The sequence below is a fragment of the Sciurus carolinensis genome, chromosome X (assembly GCF_902686445.1).
Source record: "Sciurus carolinensis chromosome X, mSciCar1.2, whole genome shotgun sequence".
In the NCBI taxonomy this organism is placed as follows: domain Eukaryota; kingdom Metazoa; phylum Chordata; class Mammalia; order Rodentia; family Sciuridae; genus Sciurus; species Sciurus carolinensis.
The window spans coordinates 108680171-108705207 of record NC_062232.1 but is presented as its reverse complement, the minus strand read 5'-3'; the positions used below and the strand labels follow the sequence as shown (position 1 = coordinate 108705207).

Sequence of the window (25037 nt, the reverse complement as noted above, 5' to 3'; positions counted from 1 at the left end):
TCTCAGGGCTTTTGAAACAAGTGATATTAATGTCAGGTGACACTGAAGTCACCAAAGATGATGGCAGGGGGCGAGACAGAGAGGACAAATGGCACTAGGTAGTGACAAATGTGTTGTGAAATAACTGAATTGGTAAATCTTTGGTCCCTATACCAGTAGCCTCAACATTACCTGGGAAATTGTTAGAAATGTAAAGTCTTGCCACTCCCCATATGGTTTGTCCCCAGCAAAACTCAAGATGAGGCTTGGTCACCAGTATAGCAGTGTTAGGAGATGGGGTCTTGTGGGAGGTATTTGAGTCATGGGAATGGAGCCCTTGTGAATGGATTAATGCCCTTCTTTTGGAAATGGGTTAGCTATCATAGGAGTTCAGCCCCTTTTTCTCACTTGTGCACCCGCCCTCATGCCCTTCCATTTCCTGCTATGAGCTGAAGGAGCATGAAGGCCTCACCAGAAGCCAAGCAGATGTCAGTGTCACGCTTCTGAGCTTCTCAGTCTCCAGAACTGAATCAAAATAAACCTTTATTCCTTATTTTTAAAGTATCCCAGGTGATTCTGTTGTGCCGCCAAGGATAAGAACCACTTATTTAGGCAGTTTCCAGGTAATGCTGATGCTGCCAGGTTGGGGACCACAGAAAACCACAGCCCTAGACGACTGTAATGAGTGGTCAGGATAGAGAACCACCCATCAAATTGAAGATGGGAGAAGTGTACAGCACAGAACCACACTCTCAAAGCATCAAGGAACAAGCAAGACCCTCTTCTTTGCCCTGGGATCTGGAGGGGTGGGAATAGTTTCCACTAGTACAAGATGAGAGAGAAGGTACCACTGGTGGATAAAAATCAATTCAGGTAAGAAGTTAGACAAGGCCCAAATAGCAAAGGTCAAAATTAAAGAGGGATTTACTCACTAGGCAAGTCAGAAGAGTCAGAAGCCAGGCACCCAGGAAAAGGCAAATTTCCACAGGAAAAAACAAAAGGCCAGCAGGGAGGAATGGGCAGAGCAGCTGGTGTGGCTCCTGAAGCTGGATGGCAGTCAGGTGTCACACATTGGTGATGGTAAATTGTTATGCATTCTTTGACTTACACCTCACCCTCACTAACAAAAAGGTTTATGGGAAAATTCTAAAATACAGAACTATAGAAGGTGTGATGGCATGTCTGGGGTTCATGTGTGTGTGAAGGGGTTGAACAGGCTGACCACTGGCCTGATCTTACCTACCTGACAAGGTTATCATCAAAAGAGAAATCTAAAGCATTAGGTTTAGTCAATATGACAAAGAAGAAAGCTGGGGGATTGGTAATCTACTTAGCATCTTCTATGCACCAGGTACCATCCTGGGAACTTTAACTATTTCTAATTTAATGCAGGGTCTTGTGGGTCATGGGAAAGTTTGGATATTATTCTAAATGCACTAGGAAGCCTCTGAAGGGTTTTTAACAAGGAAGTGATGAGATTCACATAATTAAGTCATATAAGATCAATATTATGCCTATTCCATTTTTAGGCAAGAAAACAAGAGGTTAGCTAGTCCAATAAACCAAGTCTCTTTGAGATAAAGCAATTATGGCAAAATGTTAAGTGGAGAGTTTAGGTTAGAGTGTTCATTCAACCAGGTCTAACTTCAAAGCTCAAGCTCTTTTTTCCCACTCTGCTATACTGTATTGCTAACCTAAGTAACTTTAGGTCAATCATTGTCCCAAGACTTTCCCCATTTAGACAGTGAGATTGAATTAGATCATCACTAAGTTTCTCTCCCAAACATTTTGTGATTTCACAGTTGCAGTGTGCAACTTTGGAAAATTAGGGAAAACCAAGAGCCAATTCTTCAACTTGCCTTGTTATCAGAGAGGCCCTAATGGATCTCCTGTAACAGAAGCCCAACAGCCAGGATGCAGTTTCCTCTGCAACATCAGGCAAGTATGGTTATCATGCCTCCTATGCCACACTGACCATCACTGTGTAAAAATGCTGGGCATAGCCAGGTACAGTGTTGCACACCTTATAATCCCAGTGACCTTCGGAAGGTTGAGGCAGAAGAGCTGCAGGTTTGAGACCAGCCTTGGCAATTTAGAGAGGACCTGTCTCAAAATAAAAAATAAAGGGGCTGGGGAGATAGCTCAAGTTGGTAGAGTGCTTGCCTTGTAAGCACAAGGCCCTGAGTTCGATCCCCAGCACCCAAAAAAAATAAATAAATAAATAAATAAAATAAAAAATAAAAAATAAAAAGGACTGGGTCAAAAAAAAAAAAAAAACAAAAAAAAACTCAGTGGTAAAGTACCCGTGGGTTCAAATCCCAGTATTGAAAAAAAAAAAAAAAGCTGCTGAGGGGGAGGTCACTCTCAAAAGGAAACACCTTCTTCTGCCAAGCATTATGGGTGGGGTTAGAAAAACTATTCTTGATAACACTGAGTAAGCACATTCATCAGGATCAAGCTCACAGTTGGAGGGAACTGGAAGAGTGCCCTGGTTGAGAAGAAGCTTACAGCTGAGGCCTCTTCAGTCTCAAAGGGAATGGAATCAGAATTCACAAACTCATAATGGATATTGGCTGGGAAAACATGGCACCCTGCTCCAATCAGGGGTATCCTCCCTAAGTGTTAGCTTAGATCTGAGATACCCAAAGTACTAAATTTATGTACCTTATCATTCCAAAGGGTAATAAAAGTTCAAAACTGGCTTTGAAAAGCTGCAAAATGAATTATGTGAAAACAAGCTCTTTAGGAGTCATGGCTAACCTACTGAGGTTATGTCAGAAAGAACAATTGGGTCTTCTCCCAATATGTAAGCTAAGAGTTTGTCAAATTTCTGAGGCTGGAAAGATCATGGATCTGACCTAGTGTGAAATTTATGTGCATTAAACTTCAACATACAGCTGGGTACATTGGAATGCGCTTGTAGTCCCAGTTACAAAGGAGGCTGAGGAAGGATCATTTCAGTTCAGAAGTTCAAGGCCAACCTGGGCAACATTGCCAAACCCTACTAAAAAAAAAAATCAACATCCTTTCCTTTTGTTGTATGAGTGCTTAGGATTCAAATAAGGGTATTTGGTTGGCCTGTGAAAGGATATGACTTTTTAAAATGTGTTTTGCAATGCTGGGGATGAAACCTAGGGCCTGGAGCATGCTAGGCAAGGACTCTACCATTGAGCTATACCCTAGCCAGTGTTACTTCTTTATTGGCTTCTGAAAACACATGGCTTCTCATCTCTGCGAGCAAATACACTGAAAAGTTTCTTTGTTTGTTTCAGTGCTGGGGATCAAACACAAGGCCTCACATATGCTAGGCAAATGCTCCATCACTGAGCTACAGTCTCAGCCTGAGAACTCCTATAAATGATACTTCCCTGCAAGAGAGATGATCACAGTAAAGGTATATCTGATGGGGACTACAGCAACATCAAGTGGGACCCAGTGATATAAGCTTCCCTCCTCAGTTCTTTTTCACCAATATCACATTTTGATTTTTCATACAACATATATTTATTCAGAAAAGAATTTGCAATAAATTATAATAAAAAAGACACAAAATACAGAATCCCACTAGCAGCTTTGCTTAGTGACTAAGACATTTTTGGGAAATATAACAAACAATTACAGAATAAGAATCAGGAAACAGTGAAAGGAAAACTAATGCAATGTCACCTCAGGGATTTGAACCATTTCTTCCTAAAACAACAGGTGCAGAGTCCTTCCCTACCAGTTGAATCTGAAATCCTTAATTTGGAGGAACTATGAAATAGTACCTTGGTGTACTTAGGAATTAGAGGGTGGGATGCTGGGACAGGCATAGGAGGGAAGCAGATTTCTTATATCTAGTCTGTCTTCTCTTCTCTATCTAGAGATTGTCTAAAATCCTCAACCCTGTATATATCCCAGGATGAGCCGGGAAAAAGGTTGATGCAGTGAACCAACTTAGTGCTTTGACCTGATTAAGAAAGAGGCTATATGTGTGCTGCACAGAGCTCATAATAACCATACTCTTGGTCACCCAAAGACCCCAGGTTGGAAAGATACTAGAAAACAGGCTTAGGAAAGCCATTTCCCTGCGTTAGTACTCTATCCTAGCTTCAATTATCTAGCTCCTATTCTCTGCCTCTTTCTGTGACCACTTTGTGGACAACTGGAGATGACCAAACTGTTCTGCTCTCAGTCTTCCATTAACTAAGTTCACCACCCAGCCCCTGACCTATCAGACCTTAAACTATCTGGCATCAGTATTTTGACTCTAATTTCTCTCAGGCCCAATCAAGAAAGGGTTTAACCAGTATATTGCAGTATACATACCTTGTCTTCCCCCAAAGAACTCAACTTTCAAGAGATTGGAGAATCGGAGAACCAGTCAGTGGTAGAGTTTCCCCTGGCCTCTCATTGGATGGTCTAGAAGAGTTAAGGAATCAAAGCCCAAGATTGCACAGAGCCCATACATTATGTCCCTTGAGTCTAATGTTAACAGGCAAGAATAACTTGGGGTGGTTTTAATGAAAGAAACCAGGAGGAAGTCAATTGCATCAGGGAGTTTTGCAGTCAGTGGCTGGTGGCTTGTTTGTCAATCAACAAATTAATTTTTTAAAAGGCTGTCCCATAAAGCTTGAATGAATGAAATATTCAGAGGGTTATCTTGGGTGGGCAAGGCAAGGTTTTATGGTTGGTCCCACTGATCAATCTCTCTTACACAATACTGTATACAGTGACTGGGAGGCAAAGGGAGTCTTCTACATCCTTGAAGAAGCCAGATATGCAGCCCAAAGTCAACCCTGCTGGGGTGGGGTAACACATGTCCCTTGGTACTTCAGACAATTAAAGAAGGGTTCTGAGGGTTATCCTCAGTATCCTTGCTGTGGGTGGAACATTAGCTCCAGAGGGGTCTGCTAGAGGCACACAAACTCCCTTTTTCAGTGTGGGGAAATTGGCAAGTGTTGCTCTGGAGGTGAATTTTTTCTTTCTTTTTACACTGGGGATTGAACCTAGTGGTGCTTTACCACTGAGCTACATTCCAAGTTCTTTTTTTTTTAGTCATTATTTTGAGACAACGTCTCACTAAGTTGCTGAGATTGTCCTCAAACTTGCAATCCTCCAGCCTCAGTTTCCCAAGTTGCTAGGATTTACAGGTGTGCACCACTGAGTCCGGCATTGGAGGTGGCTAAGTGGGAGATGCATCCCCTAGTGTCCAGGATTAATAATCCTCATATAATAATAGGATAGGGAAAGTAGGAAGCAGGACCTATCAAATGTGAATACTCTCACTCCTGAAATACTCAAAGTGCTTCCACTCTGAATGTGATTCTGTTATGTCAATGGGATGCCATCTCTATAGCTCCTAAAGTTATGTTACTAAATGTGATCTAAGACAAGAAAAAAGGTTCCACCCAGTGCGGATCCACAAAAAGGCTGATAACAGTGACATATACATGCCATTGTAGTAGAAATGCACAAATGCATGTAATGACCACATATAGACAGTGAACTCACTGTTAAGGAGAACCAAGGAGTCATTAGCCTCACCCAGGCTTCCTTTGAAGTGATAGAAGGAGTGAAGGGGAGTGCAAAGGAGTGACATGGGGAAGAGTGGGTCAAAAGTGCATTATATGGAGGACTACAGACAAGTCTGAGATATAGCAAGTAGTGCTTATAGACCTAGAATGGAAACATCTCAGAATCTAGGCCTATGACTAAGGACAATCATGACAATTGGGTAGGAGGGCAACAAACATTATCCGTAGGTAAAGGAGTGTAAATACAGACCTCTTTGCCTTATAAAGAGAAAACACAAAAACACCAAAATACGGTAACTTTGGCTTGGCAATATAAGTCTAAAAGTATTTTGCTGTGTAGAATATGGTAAAGAAGGGATTAAGAAACTCTTTTTCTTTTGCACTATTAACAGAACCTGAGATCCTGCAATAGACCCTTCCTGTGGCACGCCTTCTCAAATCATTCTGAAATACTTGGAGCCCAAGATCTTTCTCCTCTAGAATTTTGAAGAAGAAAAGACTTAGTCTTCATCACTCCCAAGCAGAAAGCCCAAAAGAAACTGGATGGCACGCTGGCGGTCACTTGGAGTCTGTCTTGCCATAAGGTTGGGTGGAGGCCTTAGGAGAAGAGTAGTGAAGAGAGTGGCTGGAGGGGAAGAGAAAGAAAAGGGGAAAAGCTTTGTGAGACATGATGTAAGTAAAACCTCAGGGCTGGAAGGCAGGGGGACAAAGACAGTAGGATTGAAATGACTGTCATGTGCTTGAACATCCATAAGGTATACAATGTAAATGATGCACAGACTGTTGTCCACAAACACCCCCATGTAGCTGTTCTTATGAAGTACCCTTACCGATCATGTTGGCGCTGACGTTGTTATATTCAGAGAATTTTAACAGTTCTCGAAGGAATGCCATCAAGTAACGGAAAACATTTCTATGGCATCTTGGCAGCTGGGAAATTACCTGTTTTTAAAAAGGGGATGGACAGTGAGGAAAATAGGTGGAAGAAGGGAGTAAAAAGAATTTGTAGGTGCCATAAAAGCAGTTTACAATCCAATCTTTATGGACCCTGTTTTTCTCTACCTTCCATTACTTACTCATGACCAACATAATACCTGCCAAATTGTATCTTCTAAGTAAGAATGGTCATATTGTTTGGTACCTTACTCAATGACCAGGCCATACATTCATCACAGATTTACATGCAAATGATTCCTCAAAAGAAGGCAGGTGCTACAGTGAATCTCACCCTCATACATATCCATAAAGACTGGGGTCCTAATTAGAATGAGATATATTTCATGCTTGTATAATTATATCAAAATGGATTCTATTGTCATGTATAACTAAAAAGTACTCATTAAAAAAAAAGATCAAACTGTGGTATATACATACAATGGAATATTAATCAGCCATAAAGAGGAATAAAATTATGGCATTTGCTGGTAAATGGATATCATGCTAAGTGAAATAAGCCAAGCCCCCAAAATCAAAGGCTGAATGTTTTCTCTGATAAGTGGATGATGACACATAATGGGGAGGGTGGCGGAGGTGCCAAGAGAAGAATGGAGGAACTTTGGATGGTGTAGAGGAAAATGGGGCAGGAGGAGGTGGGGGAAGGAAATATAGTACACTGAGATGGACATTATTACCCTATGTACATGTGTGATTACATGAATGTGTGAATCTACACTGCGTACAAACACAGAAATGAAAAGTTTTACCCCATTCGTGTACAATGAATCAAAATGCAGTCTGTAAAAAATAAAAACTTAAAAAAATTAAAATTGAAAAAAAGATCATATGTAAAAACTTAAAAACTTAACTTCCTAGAAGAGAACAGCAGAATAGTGGTCAGCAAGGGCTGGGAAAGAGGTGAGGTAGGGGCAATAGAGGGAGGTCACATGACCAGACACAGTTAGACAGGAACAGTAGGTACTAGCTTTCCACAGTGTAGTAAGGTGGCTGGAGTTTACAACGTATTACACATTTTGTAAAGAACTAGAGAGGAATTCAAATGTTTAAGGAGATGACAATGTTAATTATCCTGATTTAATCACTACACATTCTCTACCTATATGGAATTAAGATACTGTACCCCATAAACATGTACACATTTTTAGAATAAAATAATTTGAATAGAAAAAAGGGGGGGCAAGAATGGAGGAAGGAGGGACTGTATAGAGGGAAAAGAGGGGTGAGAGGGGTGGGAGGGGTGGGGGGAAGGGAAAAAATAACAGAATGAATCAAACACCATTACCCTAGGTAAATGTATGATTACACAAATGGTATGCCTCTACTTCATGTACAAACAGAAACATGTATCCCATTTGTTTACAATAAAAATAAATTTAAAAAAATAAATAAAAAAGAAAAAAAGAAAAAAGAAGGTATAAGTTCATTAGAGTAGACAAAGGGGATGGAAGGAAGGGAGGGGGATGAAAATAGGAAAGACAGTGGAATGAATCAGACAGAATTTTCCTTTGTGCATATATGAATACACAACCAGTGAAACTCCACATCGTGTACAATCAGAAGAATGGGATCCTAATTAGAATAAGTTATACTCCATGTATGCATAAAATGTCAAAATATACTCTACTGTCATGTATATCTAAAAAGAGCAAATAAAAAAATTTTTAAAAAACCCTCCTCAAAAAAGGTAGATGTTAATCTGTTCTTTTCCTATTTTTCCAGACAGGTAGCCAAGCTGAATGGAATTCTCTACAATGTCATTTAGCATCACTGAGGACCTCCCCTCAATACTCACTAGTCTAATTTATAGGTAGTATCAGCTATTGTGCATCAAATTCATCTGAAGATTAAAAATACACCAAGAAGACTCAAAGGCTTCCTTCCAAGAGTCACCCTTTTTGGTAATAACCATCAGAATGCCATGTACAATCAACTTCACCAATCTTAACTCAGAGTAGAGGCATCTACTTCACTTTGTCTTCTCTAAACAGAAATAGGCCAACTGGAAAAAAATGTGGCAAATATAATGAGAAATAACAACCTAAAATTCAAGGGTCTCAACTCTGAATGTTGGTGTCCTGCCAAGAATAACATACCCAGACCGATCCTACCATGCAGCTGGCTGACTCTCAGGCTTTGTAAAACTGATGATTTCTCTGTGGGCGAAACTGCCCCAAACATACCTTCAGATCAAACTCACCTGTCGGCAGACTCAGGGCTTTGTAAAACTGATGATTTCTCTGTGGGCAAAAATGCCGCAAACATACCTTCAGATCAAACTCACCTGTCGGCAGACTCGAGGATCATGAGCAGAGTCAAGACATCGCTGATACAGCTCATAACAGATAACTGGCTCTGGCAAGGCTTCCAGGAAAATGAGCAGTGCTTCAGCCACAGAGTGATTACTGCCAGCTGAATCACCTTAAGTCAAGGGAAAGGGGCTCCAGGAAAAAGGCCATTTAGAGTCTCAAACGGCTCCCTTCAGCAAGTTCTTGAAGGAACATTTTCCTCCTCATACTCAGGGCACACCGAAACTAACTTGGGTTTGATATGTTATTGGTCCACGTACCCTGCAGCTGATTTGTTACAGAATTGGTCAAAGACTCTGGGATACTTGGCCCAATTTGATACTCGGAAGAATCTAGAGCCAACAGAATAAGAGTTCCCACTGGAACAATCCTATAAACTAACTGCCAGTGTTTCCCATCCTTCTTCCTCCCCTAATGACAGCACATGTGGGGGCAGGAGTAAGTGAGGGGCTGAAGGAGAACAGTCCTGAGGCTGTGGCTCCTATGCTCCATACTTATTAAAAGTCATTGTTACCTACCCTTGCTTCCTCTTAGTAATACCTTGACACACAGAGAGGTCAAAAGTTACTGAAAGAAACAGAAACAACTGGATAGTTAGTGATTATCTTATAATAAGAGACAACTACAAAGACAATAAATATAGAAATACGAAAATTACACGTAGGTGGGAAAAAGCGTTTGGTCAAGTACCCATCCAGCTTCTTAAGCCTTGCTTGGGTAGAAAGGATACGAATTTTCTCAGGAATGCTGGTATCCAGACAATCAATTATCTGCTGTAACTCTTCCTGCATTCCAGGAGTTTGGAACAGGTCCTCCTACCAAAGAAATCAGAATGAAGGGAACAAGGCAAGATAATTATCGCTTCTGTTCTGAAGATCACAGCAGAAAGCAAAAGGGAGGGCAGTATGTATATTAATAATTAGGAATGGAAGTTTGAAAACAACACTTTTCCTTTACATCATCTCTACAATCCATGTGAAATTTTATTTCAAACAAGAAAATGATCTTCAATGGTTTTAGCCTACTCTTGACACGGCAAGAGAATAGTGGTCAGATGAAGAAACTAGGTGTCCCATTTGGAGCCTCTGGACAAGACAGGGTACACTTAACCATGTTCAAATACTGACACTACTGAATGCTGGAGAGGAGTAAATGCCATATTTATGCTAATTTTGCTTTCATGTTATATTACTCTTCAGTAGATAAGAGAACATTACCCTTCAATTTGGTCCAAGAGAATTCTCTTTTATTGGGTAATGGGTCAGGGTGGCTAGTGATTTAGATCTGATTTAAAAGATATATCAGGACTAAGTTAAGGAAATGGGCTTAACGTTTGCTTTGGACTTTAAAATCAGTCAGGCTATGTGACAGCTAAAGTGAGCATTACAGTCTGAGGTACTCAGAAAAATGTGCAGAGCCAGGAGACAGGTATTCTCAGCTCTGGTCCTAGTTCTGCTACTGTACTTAGATCATGGCCTTAGGTAAATCACTTAGCTCACATACTTTAGCTGTCACATCTGTGAATAGGGATGCTTCCACCCATGCAGGCAATCTGATACTGCTACTGTGTGGAGGTGGCTTGGGAAAGTTTAAAAGCACTATGCTGACGTGAGGTCTTAGAACTTCCTATGGGACTTGTACACATCTGAAGTTACAAGGAAAGCCTACTCTTACTTACCTGGTGACAGGCATATTTGAATAAGTGATCTACTAGAAGCCAGATCTCCTTGGGGACTTGAAGGGGTCTCTCGCTGGTACCTTCATCCAAGGGAACCATTTGCAGAAGGTTTTTCTCCTAATAGATGCAACAGGGTGAGGATTAAAAGGGTCTCAGAATAAAAACTTAATTTCCTTTTAATTCTATTCCTGTTGAGTACAATGTGATCTGTATATCTTAAGATTTTTCATTTTTTTCCTCACTGGGGACACCCCTTGTCAGAGGCACTTGACACAGATTCCCACAGTTAAAGGATCTCCTTTCCTAAATGCTTCAGTTGGTCATCAAAGTGTTTCACTTGGGTTTACGATGTTTATCATGTGGATACATTCTGTGTTATAAATCCTTTCAAGGTGACACTGAGAACCAACATTTTAGAAATACAGTCATAACAGTGTCCTCCCTGACTTGTGAACATTGTTACAATCATCAATAAGTACTTTTGAGAGACCATGCCTATACTTAGGTTTGTTTACTTTTAACTTAGTCTTCCTTCAGGTATTATCACAAATGCTACCATTTTCATTGTTGTTTTAAAGGGGGTTCTTTGGCTCTCAGGAATTAAAGACAATTGTCCATGTTAGACCCACATGCATGAATATTTCAGGCTTAATAGAAGTTCTAATCTTAAGGCACTAAACTCATAAGCCTTAAGAACCAAAAGCAGTAAATTAAATACAGCAAGCGAACAATCAGAAATATCATGAAAAGTCTAGGGTCTAAGTCCAGAAGTTGTTGTTCATAATAATAACTCAGTGAAGATTTCTATGAGAATTTACTCCTTTCACCTGCTTTTCTACTATCTTTTACATTCTTCTGAAAGGATGAAAGAGAAAATAATCTAGAAGTGTGACGTCAATTAGATCAATAAATCTGAGCTTGAAAATGGCTAGGAAATAAACTGAATTGTGCCTTAGCACTAAAAAAAAAACACCCCCAAAAGGAAAAACCTCCTATGTATGTAGTAAAATATAAATTATATGAGAAAGATGTCTGAAATAGGTTAAAAGAATTCTGAAGGCAGCCTTCAGAAAAATACTAATGAAGAAAACGTGACCATTTTTTGGCATCCTCCTTTCTCCCATATCTTCAGCTCATACACTATATATGTTCAACTTTAGGAAATCCTTGCCCAACACTGTGCAACCTGTAAATTACATCCACAACCCCCATCCATGTATCTTTAAGGGAAAAAAATAAACATTCTTCTATTTTCACAGAGGCCATGAATATTACAGCAGCACTGAGGTCTCAAGTTCTTAACACTATGTTCTTTAATAAGCACTGATGATCTTCTAAGGCTACTGTGCCTTTCTAAGGTAATAAGGAAGAGAAGGAAGCATGACAGTTGGTTACCATTTAAAGTCCATATATATTTTTTTATATTTGCTTTGTTTCCTTTCTTTCTTTCCCTGGGATTCTATCACTTGATATTCATGTTCCCTATAGTTGCCAGAACTTCCATCAGTGGCTCAACCATTGACTTCTTTCTGGTTGCAAGTATTAAGTGCAGGCATCCACATGGTGTCTGAGACAAAACACTGTCCATAATGTACTCTTCTTTCTGGACCAAATGCAACACATGTACAGATTGTTTAGCAGATGCCTCCAAACTTATCATATATAAATTATTCAACACTGATTCATGTACTTTAATAAACATCTGACTTCCAATGCCTTAGTACATTCTTGTACTAAGGCACTGAGGCAAACACACAACACTGACCAAGAAAAAGACAGAACTTGGACTACTCTTAACAGGGAAGGGCTGGGAAGCAGAGCTGTCTCAAATCACAGTGGTTTAAAAAGGTTAATAAAATGTCAATAGGTTATATGTCCCATCCACTATCCATTCTCAAATTCATGTGAGATAATACAAAATATCATACTTGCATCTCTGAAGTCTAGAGAAAGACACAGTAAGAAAATGAAGAAATAATAATTTTTAAAGTTCAACAAATTATCCTGAATTCTGAATTTTGAAAAGGAACCAAGACACTTTGCCTTCTTTCAACGAGACACACTCAGTGCCTGTAAAGTCCAATTTTTGTAACCTTAGTGCTAACAACTAAAGCACAAAACAGTACACCATCCCCACTGTCAAAACATATTTAATACCACCAAATGAGGAGGCGTCCCATTAGATACTATATGAAAGTGCTAGATAGAGACTGTTTACCAAGCCCATGCTCCTCTACTTGACAGTCCTCTGTGGAGCTGGCCACTGTCCAACTGAAGACAGAGAGGTTGTGAGGTACTGCAGAAGGAGCACTTTACTGGGCATGCAGGAAACATGGGTTCTAGTGCCCTCTGCCCCACACCACTGCTGTCAGGAGTGGTGTGACTTTTACAGGGTCTCCCTACCTTTCCAGGCCTTGGTTGTTTAGTCTATTAGAATGGAGGAAATACTTTTTCCAATCTGAAGGCAGAGGGTTGAGCCAGATGATCCCTTATGATCTTGTTCAGCTCCACAATTCTAGTCTATGGTCTATTTCTTGTCCATAACTGTGTATTCTTTTAGGAATTAATCGCCATTATCACTAACCCCAAACTACTCAGTGCAACGGAAATGTACTTGTTTTGGCTTTATTATCATTGGAAACACAGGATAGCTAAGTGGTACCTTCCTCCTTCAACTCATGAGCTTTAGATACATCAAGACAGCTCTGGGTTGGATATAGTACAGTGATAATGTTTGCCTCACATGTGCAAGGCTCTGAGTTTGAGCCTCAGCACCATGAAACTCACAAACACCCCCCACTCCGAATCTGGAATCTTGAGTTGTACTGCTTTTATGTACTATGTCTTAATAACCTGGAGGATGCAGTAACATCTTTCTTATACTTCACATTTAAATACAGCTGGCAGGGCTGGGGTTGTGGCTCAGTGTTAGAGCACTTGCCTCACATGTATGAGGGCACTGGGTTCAATTTTCAGCACTGCATATAAAAAATGAATTTAAAAAATACAGCTGGCAGGACTTTAGGTGATTCTCACCAAGTCAGAGGTCTCTGATATGGGAACACCTAGGGACAAATTTCGGGGATCACAATTAAATGTTAATCAAGCACAAGGACACTCTCATAACCACCAATGGATTGGATTACCTTTTCTAGGAAGCTGTCTTCTTCCTGAGAGCAGAGCAGGAAAAAAGTCATTGACAGATAGAAAACGATTAGAATTTTATTACAGAATTAGAAACAGATCAGTATTAGAACTCACTAGCTTACTAAATTCATATGCTTTTTAAAGCTTTCAATTCTTCAAATAAATTATGATTGTTGAATGGAACACATTCTCCTATGTAAACTTCTCTATTATGCATATTAAATTTTTGTGTGATTTACTAAGAATATCCCTGGAGAAACATACTTGTGCAGGACTAGACTTTTGTGCTCTCAGCCAGCTGGCCCAACCAAATACCCACTGATGTTTCTTCCTGTTCAAATGCTACGCTGTGCAGCTTCTTACCTCATCATAACGCAAACTCAATGGAAGAGTTTGGTGTCGGCCCAACAGTAACCATTCAGAAGTAAATGACAAACTACATTAGTTTCCTTGCCATTCCACTCTTTCTAGCTGGCCTCCAGAGTAGTGACCCAGACTCCTTTCAATCTCCCAATACATACCCTCCTTCTCAAAGGCACCTAGACTCCCCAGATTTGAAAGTTCTTCTGAAATGTAAATAAATTTCATTTCAGACCTTTGTGGATCAGAAGATCCATCAATAGCATCTCTTTTTGTTTTCTTAGTGGGTAGAAGAGAAAAAAAGAGAAGCAGAGTGGAGGGAAGAAAGTAGTTTTTTAATCTTCCCTGTATTTATGCTATTATTACAATTCAATAATAATAACAGCAGTAATAACTACCACCACCACTTAAGGAACATCTGCAACATGCAGGAGTAGTGCGAAGTGCTTCTAAGTGATGTCATTTAATCTGCACATGAATGTAAAGCAGGTAATATTCCCTTATTACAGATGAAGAAACCGAGGCTCTGAGAGTTTAAATTATTTGCCCAAGGTCATGCTTATGTAAGGGGCAAAATTGGGTTTGGAACTCAAGGTCTGAGTAACTCCATGGTTATTATCACCATGCTCCCTTAGACAATTCAAAGAGGGCGATGCAACTGCTTCCTGAATGGAGAGGCAGGGGAAAAGTGAAAATGTAGTTCTCAGTTTTCAGGCTAAAGACAGTGAGATGCCCTTACTTACAAGGCCACATCATTAATGGAAAGAGTATAGGCAGTGATGTTAGATGATCCTGGGTACAAATCTTCCTTCTGCCTTTTAATTTTGTACAGACCTTAGGCAAGTTACCAAACTTCATATTGCCTCAGTTTCTTTATCTCTAAATTAGGGATAATAGTATTTGTCTCATAGGACAGTGAAGCAGCCTAAAACCAAGGGGTAGTGGGGCATACTCCCCAGCAAATCCCTACTGGGTTCCTCATGATCTTGCAATGAGTCATTAGGAATTCAAATACAAATCACATGTATCACAATCTGGTAGGTAGAAGGAGAAATTCCAATCTTACTGTCTAAGATGCATGGGGGCTGGGAGTGGTAGCAAGTATGTATTCGCCGACATTGTAAGTGGTAATGTTGAATGTGTTTCCCCCAAATTGTTGTTTGCATATGACCATTAGGTTTTTTAGTATTGTTAGATGCATTGCAAATTAAACCTGCTTTTATGGGTTTTATACAGACTCTTAAATACCCCATGAAATAATCAGAGCAACAGTGCTTTATCAAGTACACATTATTTATAGTATTAAATAATTATAATAGTTCGTAATGTAAAATTCTGAGTGCCAAACATCTGATTTAATACAATTCTGGACAACCTTTTATAAAGTTTAGGAGTACCTGTTAACAAAGAGAGAATTTCCCTAATAGATTTTATATATTTTTCCTCCAATAAATACTTGACAAATAATGAGTAAAACTAGGCAGAAATTTGGTGCACTAACCTGTCAAACCAGACTTTGAAAGAAGTTCTTTGAGTGTTGACTATCTACTAGTACAAGGCACTGTGCTCAATACCTTTGCAGGGAGGGCAATGAGAAATGAGGACACATAAAGTAGAGAGATGTGGTTGGTCCCTAATCCTGGTTTGCAGCTGAGTTGGGTAAGGAGTCCCAGAATTTATGATCACATGTAAAAGTTTTATGGTCACTAATCTTTAAGTCATGGGATTTTTTTTTTGTGTGTGTGTGTATGGTGCTGGGGATGAAACTGAGGCCTTGCACACATTAGGCAAATGCTCTACCACTGAACTACACCCCAGCCCTGATTCATAGGATTTTAAGGAATAGACATGGGAAGGGGATATCACAAGTGGAAGAGGCAAGTAAGGTCTTGGTGGCAACACCTGTAGTCCAGCTATTCTGGAGGCTGAGGTGGGAGAACCACTTCAGACCAGGAGTTCAAGGCCTGCCTGGGTAACATAGCCAGACCGTGTCTCTTAAAAATATGTGAAAGAGGAAGAAATAAAGAAAGGCATAGAAAAGATAAATCACAAGGCAAGATTTGGAAGAAGTTAGTCATCTAGTTTGTGCTAAGCATAAGCTGAGATAATTAGAGAATGCTGAGAAAAATAGTGGGAAATAAATCTGACCTTGAATAACAAGTTAAGGAATTTGGATTGTATTCAGCAGGCATGGGGAAACCACTGACTACATTTAAGCAAGGAAGTGATAGACCACAAATCAGTATTATAAAGATGAATCTGGGGCTGGGGAGATAGCTCAGCTGGTAGAGTGCTTGCCTGGAAAGCACAAGGCCCTGAGTTCGATCCCCAGTACCGCAAAAAAAAAAAAAAAAAAAAAAAAAAAAAGATGAATCTGATAGCCCTGAATAGGAAAATCTGAAGGGCAAAGACAGAGATAAAGGGAAACACTAAAGGCTATCAAAGTAGGTCAAGAAGGAGAGAGTCAACAATTTAAAACTAATAGTGGGAAAATAATTATTTTAAAAATGATTAATGGACAGCCTATGGATGCAGCTCAATCACAGAGCACTTGCCTACCCTGTATGAGGTCCTGTGCACCATCCCCAGCACTGGAAAAAAAAGAATGGATAAAAAACAAAACTCTGAAAGAAGACTCAAAAGGACTTTGATTAAATACTGATGGAGGGGCAGGAAATTTATATTGAGAATTTACTTCTCTGGGTATAAGCATAAAGAAAATAGATGAAGCATAAAAGAAAACACATTTAACCCAACATTAGTTTCAATTTTGAAAACAGAAACATCACTTAACCTCCACTGATGAACAGTGTATTCCAAAGGTGGTCTGAAGTTACTAATTACTTAATTCGAATGAACTTTAAAGAGTAGAAATGCCCACTCTTTGCAAGAGGCTGTGTTGATCACATTTAAAAGGGAACCTAGATCAGGATCTCCCTAGTGGGGCAATACTGGCACATAGTAAATGCAATAGAAATCACTCTTTACCCCAACATTTACTCTCAGTTTAATGTTCCAAAGTGGTACATGTAGCTAAAATAATATTAAAGTTATTTAGGGGAAGAAGATACATACTTAAAAACAAAAAGCAGAAAATGGAATGGAAATTGAAGTTCTCAAAAGGATTAGTCCATATGAAACACAGAGAACAAAATAGACATCTAACAGATAAAAATTAGGGATTAGATCAATAGGATAAAGTAAACATCTAGTGAAGAGATCACCAGAGACAAACTGATCAGCAAGTTGTTATTCCTGTTATCTGAAATTTTTTATATCCTTTTCCTAAAGACATTTCCCAAATAAATGTAGTTTCTCCACTCATCCCTCATTTTTTTTTCATCTTAACCAGATTTGGTAGTTCAAGACTAGTCCCTTTTCCATTAGCTAATTTTATAAGCAATACCAGAATGTTTCTCCCAACGTTGTTGATTTACAACATGCTAGTCCTCAAAGTCTTCTAAAGGTTCTGGATGCCCTCTGGCTCAAGCATAAAGCTCATCTGCTGACTTTGTGACTTTTTATCACCTGCCCCTATCCTAAAGAACCAGTTTTACATGCTCTTATCCTTAACCTTCACTCTTTCCTAGAAAGTATTTTTTTCCCCCTTACCCAGGGAATTGAACCTGGGGAACTTAATCAGCGAGTTATATCCCCAGTCCTTTTTAATTTTTTTAATTTTTTAAATTTTTTATTTTGAGACAGGATCTTACTAAGTTGCTTAGGGCCTTGCTAAGTTGCTGAGACTGGTTTTGAATTTGCGATTTTCCCGCCTCAGCTTCCTGAGTCACTGGGATTACAGGAGTGGGTCACTATACCTGGCTCCTAGAAAATCTTATAATCTTTCATTTGTTATCTTTTCACTTTCACCCTTTATCCTTTATTCAAGATGTCCCTTGCTCCTGGAAGAGCCTGTTCATCCAATATATGAATACATTCTTCTTAACTACTTGGATTTGCTTGAAAATACTTCTATGACTAACACCAAATCACTGTCCTAATTTACTTTATTCTTATTTCTAGGTCACGTTAATGTTACATGTATCAAATATTCATTAAAACCAAAACAGGCTGATTCTGAGATTGATTTTTCAGAGATTAACTTGTCAATCAATAAAACTTTTATGGGATATAAGGGCTTGAGTAAATAGCATGGGAAAGGAGTCTATTCTTAATACAAATCATAAGCTCTATAACCTTCACTTTACATGACCTTCTAAAACAATGATCTGTGAAATACAGTGGACATTAGCTAGTAAAGATAGTTACTGTTCAGGTTATCTCTAACCAAACTACTAACCATGATTCAGAAATTAGCCATGCTGTATATCTAAGTATACTTTCATAACCACTAAATTATGGAACCCACATAAACTTCATACTATTTATATCCAGTGTGTACCAAATAAATATTGATGATTATTTGCTACTTATATGCTATTTAATAAGCAGAAAAATCTATTTTTTTTAATGATTTTTTTTTTTTTGGGTGCTGGGGATCGAACCCAGGGCCTTATGCTTACAAGGCAAACACTCTACCAACTGAGCTATCTCCCCAGCCCCCCCAAAAATCTATTAATTCTGGAAAAGAATAAAGAAAATAACAAACAGAAGATTGTTTTCTTTTTCCAGTTTGTGCTAATCTCAACTACTCTAGGAGTGGCAAAGTGACTATTATTGAGAAGGGGAGGAAGAATGAAAGGATTTATGCCAGTTATTTCATTCTGAGGAGCAGGGTATGGCACAAAAATCTTTCTGTAACAGTACATAGAGAGAAAACACACATGCTAGATTGATGTCTGTCTTCACCATAATTTTAAAGTACATAATACAATAATGGATGGGTACCACTCTCAATGGCATCATCTCATGGGATTTGAAATACCATCTTGGGTCTTAGAAAAACACACAAACATTAAACCTAAAAAAGCATTTCAGAAGGTTAAAATTAAGTCAAAACAGAGTACAAAGGAATTAATAATGGAGTACTGATTATTTTAGATTACTTGTTTATTACCCCATGCTAAAATGGGTAATTTCCTCATCAATGAGATATAGGAATTTAATAACACTGAAATGCAAGACTGTGAAGGGAGCAAAAACCCCAAATCTTACAAAATAAAAGCTTTAAAAGAAAAAATGATGACCATACCAATTTAATAAAAACTGAGAAGTTCTGTAATTCAAAGTGATCATATTTCTATTTTTTAACATTGAATAACTGATACACACAAAGAAGAGGGCTTCCTATAGAACCATTAATTCCCTAATGATTTTGGCTACTTTCTATTCATGGGTAAATGTGGCAGAATTACCTGATAATACATTTTATGTAATTTTTTATGCTGGTTGAGCATCCTTCCAATCACTTCCAGAATTAATAAGGAAAAAATATTACAAAGGCTATAATAATGCCTCTACCAATTTTGACCCAAAATAAGCTAGGTTTCAGTTTATAGGAAATAAAAGGGGAAAAGAGAGTATGCAGGGATAATTTAACAAATGCCTAGAAGAAACAATTAGACAAATTTAGAAAATGGTGGAACCTTGATTGGGTAACTATATGAGATTCTTAAGAAGACAACAGACTGGGCTTGGTGGTATGCACCTGTAATCCCAGCAACTTGGGAGACTGAGGCAGGAGGATCTCAAGTTCACAGTCAGCCTTGGCAACTTATTGAGAATCTTCTCAAAATTAAAAAAAAAGGGCTGGGGGTATAGTTCATTTGTAAAGTGCCCCTGGGTTCAATCCCAGAGCTGCAAAAAAAAAAAAAGTCAGTATCATTAAAGGAAGGAGTGAAGAACTGTTTTACTCTTAAAGAGACTACAAAGACTTTACCAGATGTACTGATGAACTGATGTACTGATGATTGCATTTGGGCTATAAAAAGCTATAAAATAAATTCTTGGCATACCTGCAAAAATCTGATTATGGACGAGATGTTAAATGATTTTGTGGATAACTCTGTTTTCTTAGGTGTAATAATGGTATTATACATAAACAGAAGTTTTTCCTTTTTCTTAAGAGATACAAGCTGAAGAGTTTAGTGGTAAACTGACATGATACATCAAATGGTACAGCAAAAAAAGTGTATATATGTATAAAGGCATGTGGGGTTTGTTGCATTGTCCTTTCAAATTTTCCACAGGCTTGACAAACTTCACAATAAAAATCTGGGACAAAGAAAGCTGGTAAAGGGTATTGGGGATAAAGGGAAGAGGGTAGGAAAAAATTATTCCAAATGTATTCTAAAAGATGAAACATTGAATTTGACAGGCAGGAATACGGTGGTAGAGAAAAAAAACAATTATCATGAGAAACAGCAGGATGGCAGGATATGAATTTCTTAAGAAAATGATTCTCTTTCAGTGATAAAACAGTCATGAGGGCTCTAGGGAAACAAGTATAATTCCAAGAAAGAATGTTGGGACTGGACTCAAGTGCTTTAATCTGCTATCTAAGTCACAGCTAAAACAACTCCATGGCAACAGAACAGATCACACTCAGACAAGCCAGCAGCCTGGCTCACTGACCTGGCCCTCCCCACTAGATGATGTGATCACTTGGTCTGGCTATGCCAAAGGAATCAATTTGAATACTTAAAGTAACGATAAAGTTTGACTGTCACTTGGCCTTACTTTCTTGGGTAAAAGATCAAGAATATACTTTTGCAGCCCAAAGAGATCTGCCCACAAATCCAATAATATTTTCATTTAGAAGAAAAGTTCTCAATTGGATGAACTTGTTATTAAAGCAATTTATGTTACTAAAACACTGTGCATTTCCCTCATATGGACATTGATACTATAACTTGGTTGAGGGCAGGAATTATCCTCCTTTCCTTTCTTGAGTCACATTAAGTATCAAGCCTTAGTGGGATGCTGATAAAATACATATTCCTAGACCACACAACGATTCTGATTCTGCTTCCAGAAATGAGCAGTGGGAGAAACCTCTATTTTAATAAGCACCACCAAGGATTCTAATACAGGTTCTCCAAGGTTTCACTACAGGCTTCTATTAGCAGGGAAGTTTTACTGTGCTTGGATATAATGTAGCATAGGGAAGAATACTGGAGCAGGAGTGGGAAAAATGTGGGTGATAAATGTGTCACAAACTTATTTGACTTTGGACAAGTTGATGTCTCTGTGTCTCGGTTTTCTCATATTCATAAGAATAATCACCACCTGCTCCACTTATTGTACCTCACATACTGCCAACTGAGACAAAAGTGACTTGAATGTATGAAAAACTTAATGAATATGCATTGTACCTTTGATAAGGGAGTCTTTAATTTTATTTGGTGAGCTTAATATTATCTATTATATTCCCATTGAGAGCTAACTACAAATTAAGTCTCTCCTTTCTTAGGCTTAATCTAACCAAAGTAGGGCTAAAGTAACATTCTTCTGTAGCACTTAACAGTCCCCCTGACCCAAAACAAAAAGCACAGAGATAAGAACATCATTTAAGTATCACCAAGATTACATGTACTGAAGGCTTATGTCTTATGTTTCTTACCAAGTCTATGAGTTTGGTGACTGGTACTTCTCGGATTGGTCTTTTCATTCGGCACAAAGCCTCTAAGGATGTACCAAAACAACTTGGGAGGTAATTTCCACTGATGGTCAAAAAGTAATCTTTGCCTCGATCCAGGTGAAGGACAAGAATATCTTCAATCTTATCTTCCCCTGAGTTCAGGATGGTCACAGAGTCTTTGCTGACATACACATCAAGAGAAATGTCCACTGTCTCATCTGAAATAGAAGAGATGATACATGATAATACAGAAACTTCAAAAGGAAAAGTAAAAAGGGTATGAGACCAAAAGAATATGTGTCCTCTAAAAAAAAAATCACCAAGCAACAAAAGGGAGTAAACTGGACACACAAAAGAGGCATAATCAATATAATGACAGTGAAGGTAAGAGACATATGGTTAGAAAACAAGAAGTTAAGGCAATGGTATGGGAGTGTTAAGGAGATGATACATGACAAGCAGAGACAATGGTAAATGGAACACTCACTTGGCTCCAAGTAGCCCTCAAAAGGTTCAGCCCGAAGCCATGGCTTGCAGTACTGGCTGTCATTAAGTTTAGGGATGAAAGAAAAATGGCAGGGAACCTGTCCATTGTTGCTGATCTGGAACTTCTCTTTTTGTAGTTGCCGAAACTTCACATTCTCAAACACAAACTGGGGAATAACAGACAGACACAAACATGCATCACTAGTAGGGGAAGTAAGTCAGTTGGATTATTCCATAGAGAATATGAATAGAGAATAAGGTAATAATTAACAAGGTAACTTCCATATGCATTCACCAAGTGAGCCGACTTCACATCATATACTACCATACATTATTAAACTCACAAAAGCATAGAAGGAATTAGGTGGCTCTTACTACTTCTCTAGGCTACTCTGATTGGCCCTGGAATCATAAGAGGTTACCCCAATCTTAGTCCAGAGTACTTATTCCATGACCAAATCTTGTTTTCTGAGATATGAACCATGAACTCTGAAATATTAAATAAAAGTGGCTAACATGGAGGCTTTCTAGGTGCCAGGTGCTATTCTAAGAGCTTTCCATGTATTAACTCATATTACAATGCCCTTAATCCAATAAAGGAAACAGAGTGTAAGACGCTTGCTGGCAGTCATACATCTAATAAATAGCAGTATTGGAACCTAAATGGAGGTGGTCTAATTTCAGCACACACAATCTTAACCACTTTGCCTTGTTGAATTTTATTTTCCCTTCTTTTCTTTCATACTGGGGACGGAATCAAGGTCTTCCTGCATGCTGTGCAAGCACTCTATCACTGAACTACAGCCTCAGCCCTTTCTATCTTATTTTGAGACAGGGCTTGCTAAATTTCCCAGGCTGACCTTCAACTTTCAATCCTCATGCCTCAGCCTCTGGAATAGCTACGAGTATAGGCCTGTATCACCATGCCTGGCTCCTTGATGCCTTTTCTAAGTATTATAGTCTCCTTTGTGCTAACCACAATATGCAGTAGACTAGGAGGCATGTACTTTGCTCACCTCCCTCCTGCTGAGTTCTAAGGAAGGAAGGAAGTCATTTTCCATCCTGTCCATGATGCGTACAATATCTTCAAAGACTTTCCGATACCTCCGTTCATCCACTACTTTTACCTAAAAGAAAAAAAAACATATTTTCAGTCTTACATGCTCCCAATTCATCTCCCTTTGAGATTATCTAATCAGTCATTACAACAATCCTTTAAAATAAACTGTAGTGTGAATAACATCCTAAAAATTCTGACGTCGTGCTTCATCCACAACTTTCCCCTGAAAGAAAACAGATCTTTATTTTAGTCTTATGTTCTCTCAACTTCTGAATCTCCAAGAGTCTGTAAAAACTTTTAAAAGGTTACTAAAGCAAACATAAATCAATCTAGTAAGCATTACAGAAGCATACACTTTAAAGTAAAGGTAAGGTTAACTGTCTAATTTCTGGAAAAATTAAATCTCTAAGTTAAGAAGCTTGGTAATAATAAATATTTGGGAAGAAAATTTTCTTGCTCCATTGTTAATATATTTGGTACTTCAAGAAATGTGATAGTGGGAACATTCCTTAACATTGTAAAGGCCATCTATGCTAAGCCCATGGCTAATATCATTCTAAATGGTGAAAAACTGAAAGCATTCCCCCTTAAAACTGGAACAAGGCAGGGATGCCCTCTTCCACCACTTCTTTTCAATACTGTCCTTGAAACTCTAGCCAGAGCAATTAGACAGACCAAAGAAATTAAAGGGATACGAATAGGAAAAGAAGAACTCAAACTATCCCTATTTGCTGATGATATGATTATATACTTAGAGGAACCAGGAAATTCCACCAGAAAACTTTTAGATCTCATAAGTGAATTCAGTAAAGTAGCGGGATATAAGATCAATGCACATAAATCTAAGGCATTTTTATACATAAGTGATGAATCTTCAGAAAGAGAAATTAGGAAAACTACCCCATTCACAATAGCATCGAAAAAAATAAAATATTTGGGAATCAATCTCACGAAAGAGGTGAAAGACGTCTACAGTGAGAACTACAGAACACTAAAGAAAGAAATTAAAGAAAACCTCAGAAGATGGAAAGATCTCCCATGTTCTTGGATAGGAAGAATTAATATTGTCAAAATGGCCATACTACCTAAAGTGCTATACAGATTTCAATGTAATTCCAATTAAAATCCCAATGATGTACCTTACAGAAATAGAGCAAGAAATTATGAAATTCATCTGGAAGAATAAAAAACCCAGAATATTTAAAGCAATCCTCAGTAGAAAGAGTGAAGCAGGGGGTATCGCAATACCAGATCTTCAACTCTACTACAAAGCAATAGTAACAAAAACGGCATGGTATTGGTACCAAAATAGAAAGGTGGATCAATGGTACAGAATAGAGGACATGGACACAAACCCAAATAAATACAATTTCCTCATACTAGACAAAGGGGCCAAAAATATGCAATGGAGAAAAGATAGCCTCTTCAACAAATGGTGCTGGGAGAATTGGAAATCCATATGCAACAGAATGAAACTAAACCCATATCTCTCACCATGCACGAAACTAAACTCAAAATGGATTAAGGATCTCGGAATCAGACCAGAGACCGTGCATCTTATAGAAGAAAAAGTAGGTCCAACAGAGCTTCAACATGTCGGCTTAGGACCAGACTTCCTCAACAGGACTCCCTTAGCACAAGAAATAAAAGCAAGAATCAATAACTGGGATAGATTCAAACTAAAAAGCTTTCTCTCAGCAAAGGAAACTATCAGCAATGCAAAGAAAGAGCCTACAGAGTGGGAGAAAATCTTTGCCAATCATACTTCAGATAGAGCACTAATCTCCAGAATCTATAAAGAACTCAAAAAACTCTACACCAAGAATGCAAATAATCCAATCGACAAATGGGCTAAGGAAATGAATAGACACTTCACAGAAGAAGATCTATAAGCAATCAACAAACATATGGAAAAATGTTCAACATCTCTAGTAATAAGAGAAATGCAAATCAAAACCACCCTAAGATTCCATCTTGCCCCAATTAGAATGGCGATTATCAAGAATAC

General features: G+C 38.6%; 1 protein-coding gene across 4 annotated transcripts in view; it reads right to left on the bottom strand.

The window, feature by feature from the left end:
- Positions 1 to 3445: 3445 nt before the first annotated feature.
- The window catches only part of Ocrl (OCRL inositol polyphosphate-5-phosphatase), a 65654-nt gene continuing 44062 nt past the window's right edge, over positions 3446 to 25037 (bottom strand). For 3 of the 4 annotated variants that reach the window (XM_047536520.1, XM_047536523.1, XM_047536521.1), the window contains 9 exons: positions 22986 to 23096; positions 21971 to 22136; positions 21466 to 21701; positions 13583 to 13606; positions 10437 to 10553; positions 9489 to 9573; positions 8734 to 8861; positions 6326 to 6437; positions 3446 to 6120 (listed from right to left, as the gene is read on the bottom strand). In XM_047536520.1, the coding sequence (XP_047392476.1) occupies positions 5996 to 6120; positions 6326 to 6437; positions 8734 to 8861; positions 9489 to 9573; positions 10437 to 10553; positions 13583 to 13606; positions 21466 to 21701; positions 21971 to 22136; positions 22986 to 23096 (1104 nt within the window). In that variant the 3' untranslated portion in view covers positions 3446 to 5995. The remainder of the gene's footprint in view (positions 6121 to 6325; positions 6438 to 8733; positions 8862 to 9488; positions 9574 to 10436; positions 10554 to 13582; positions 13607 to 21465; positions 21702 to 21970; positions 22137 to 22985; positions 23097 to 25037) is intronic. The other variant, XM_047536522.1, reaches the window with a different exon arrangement.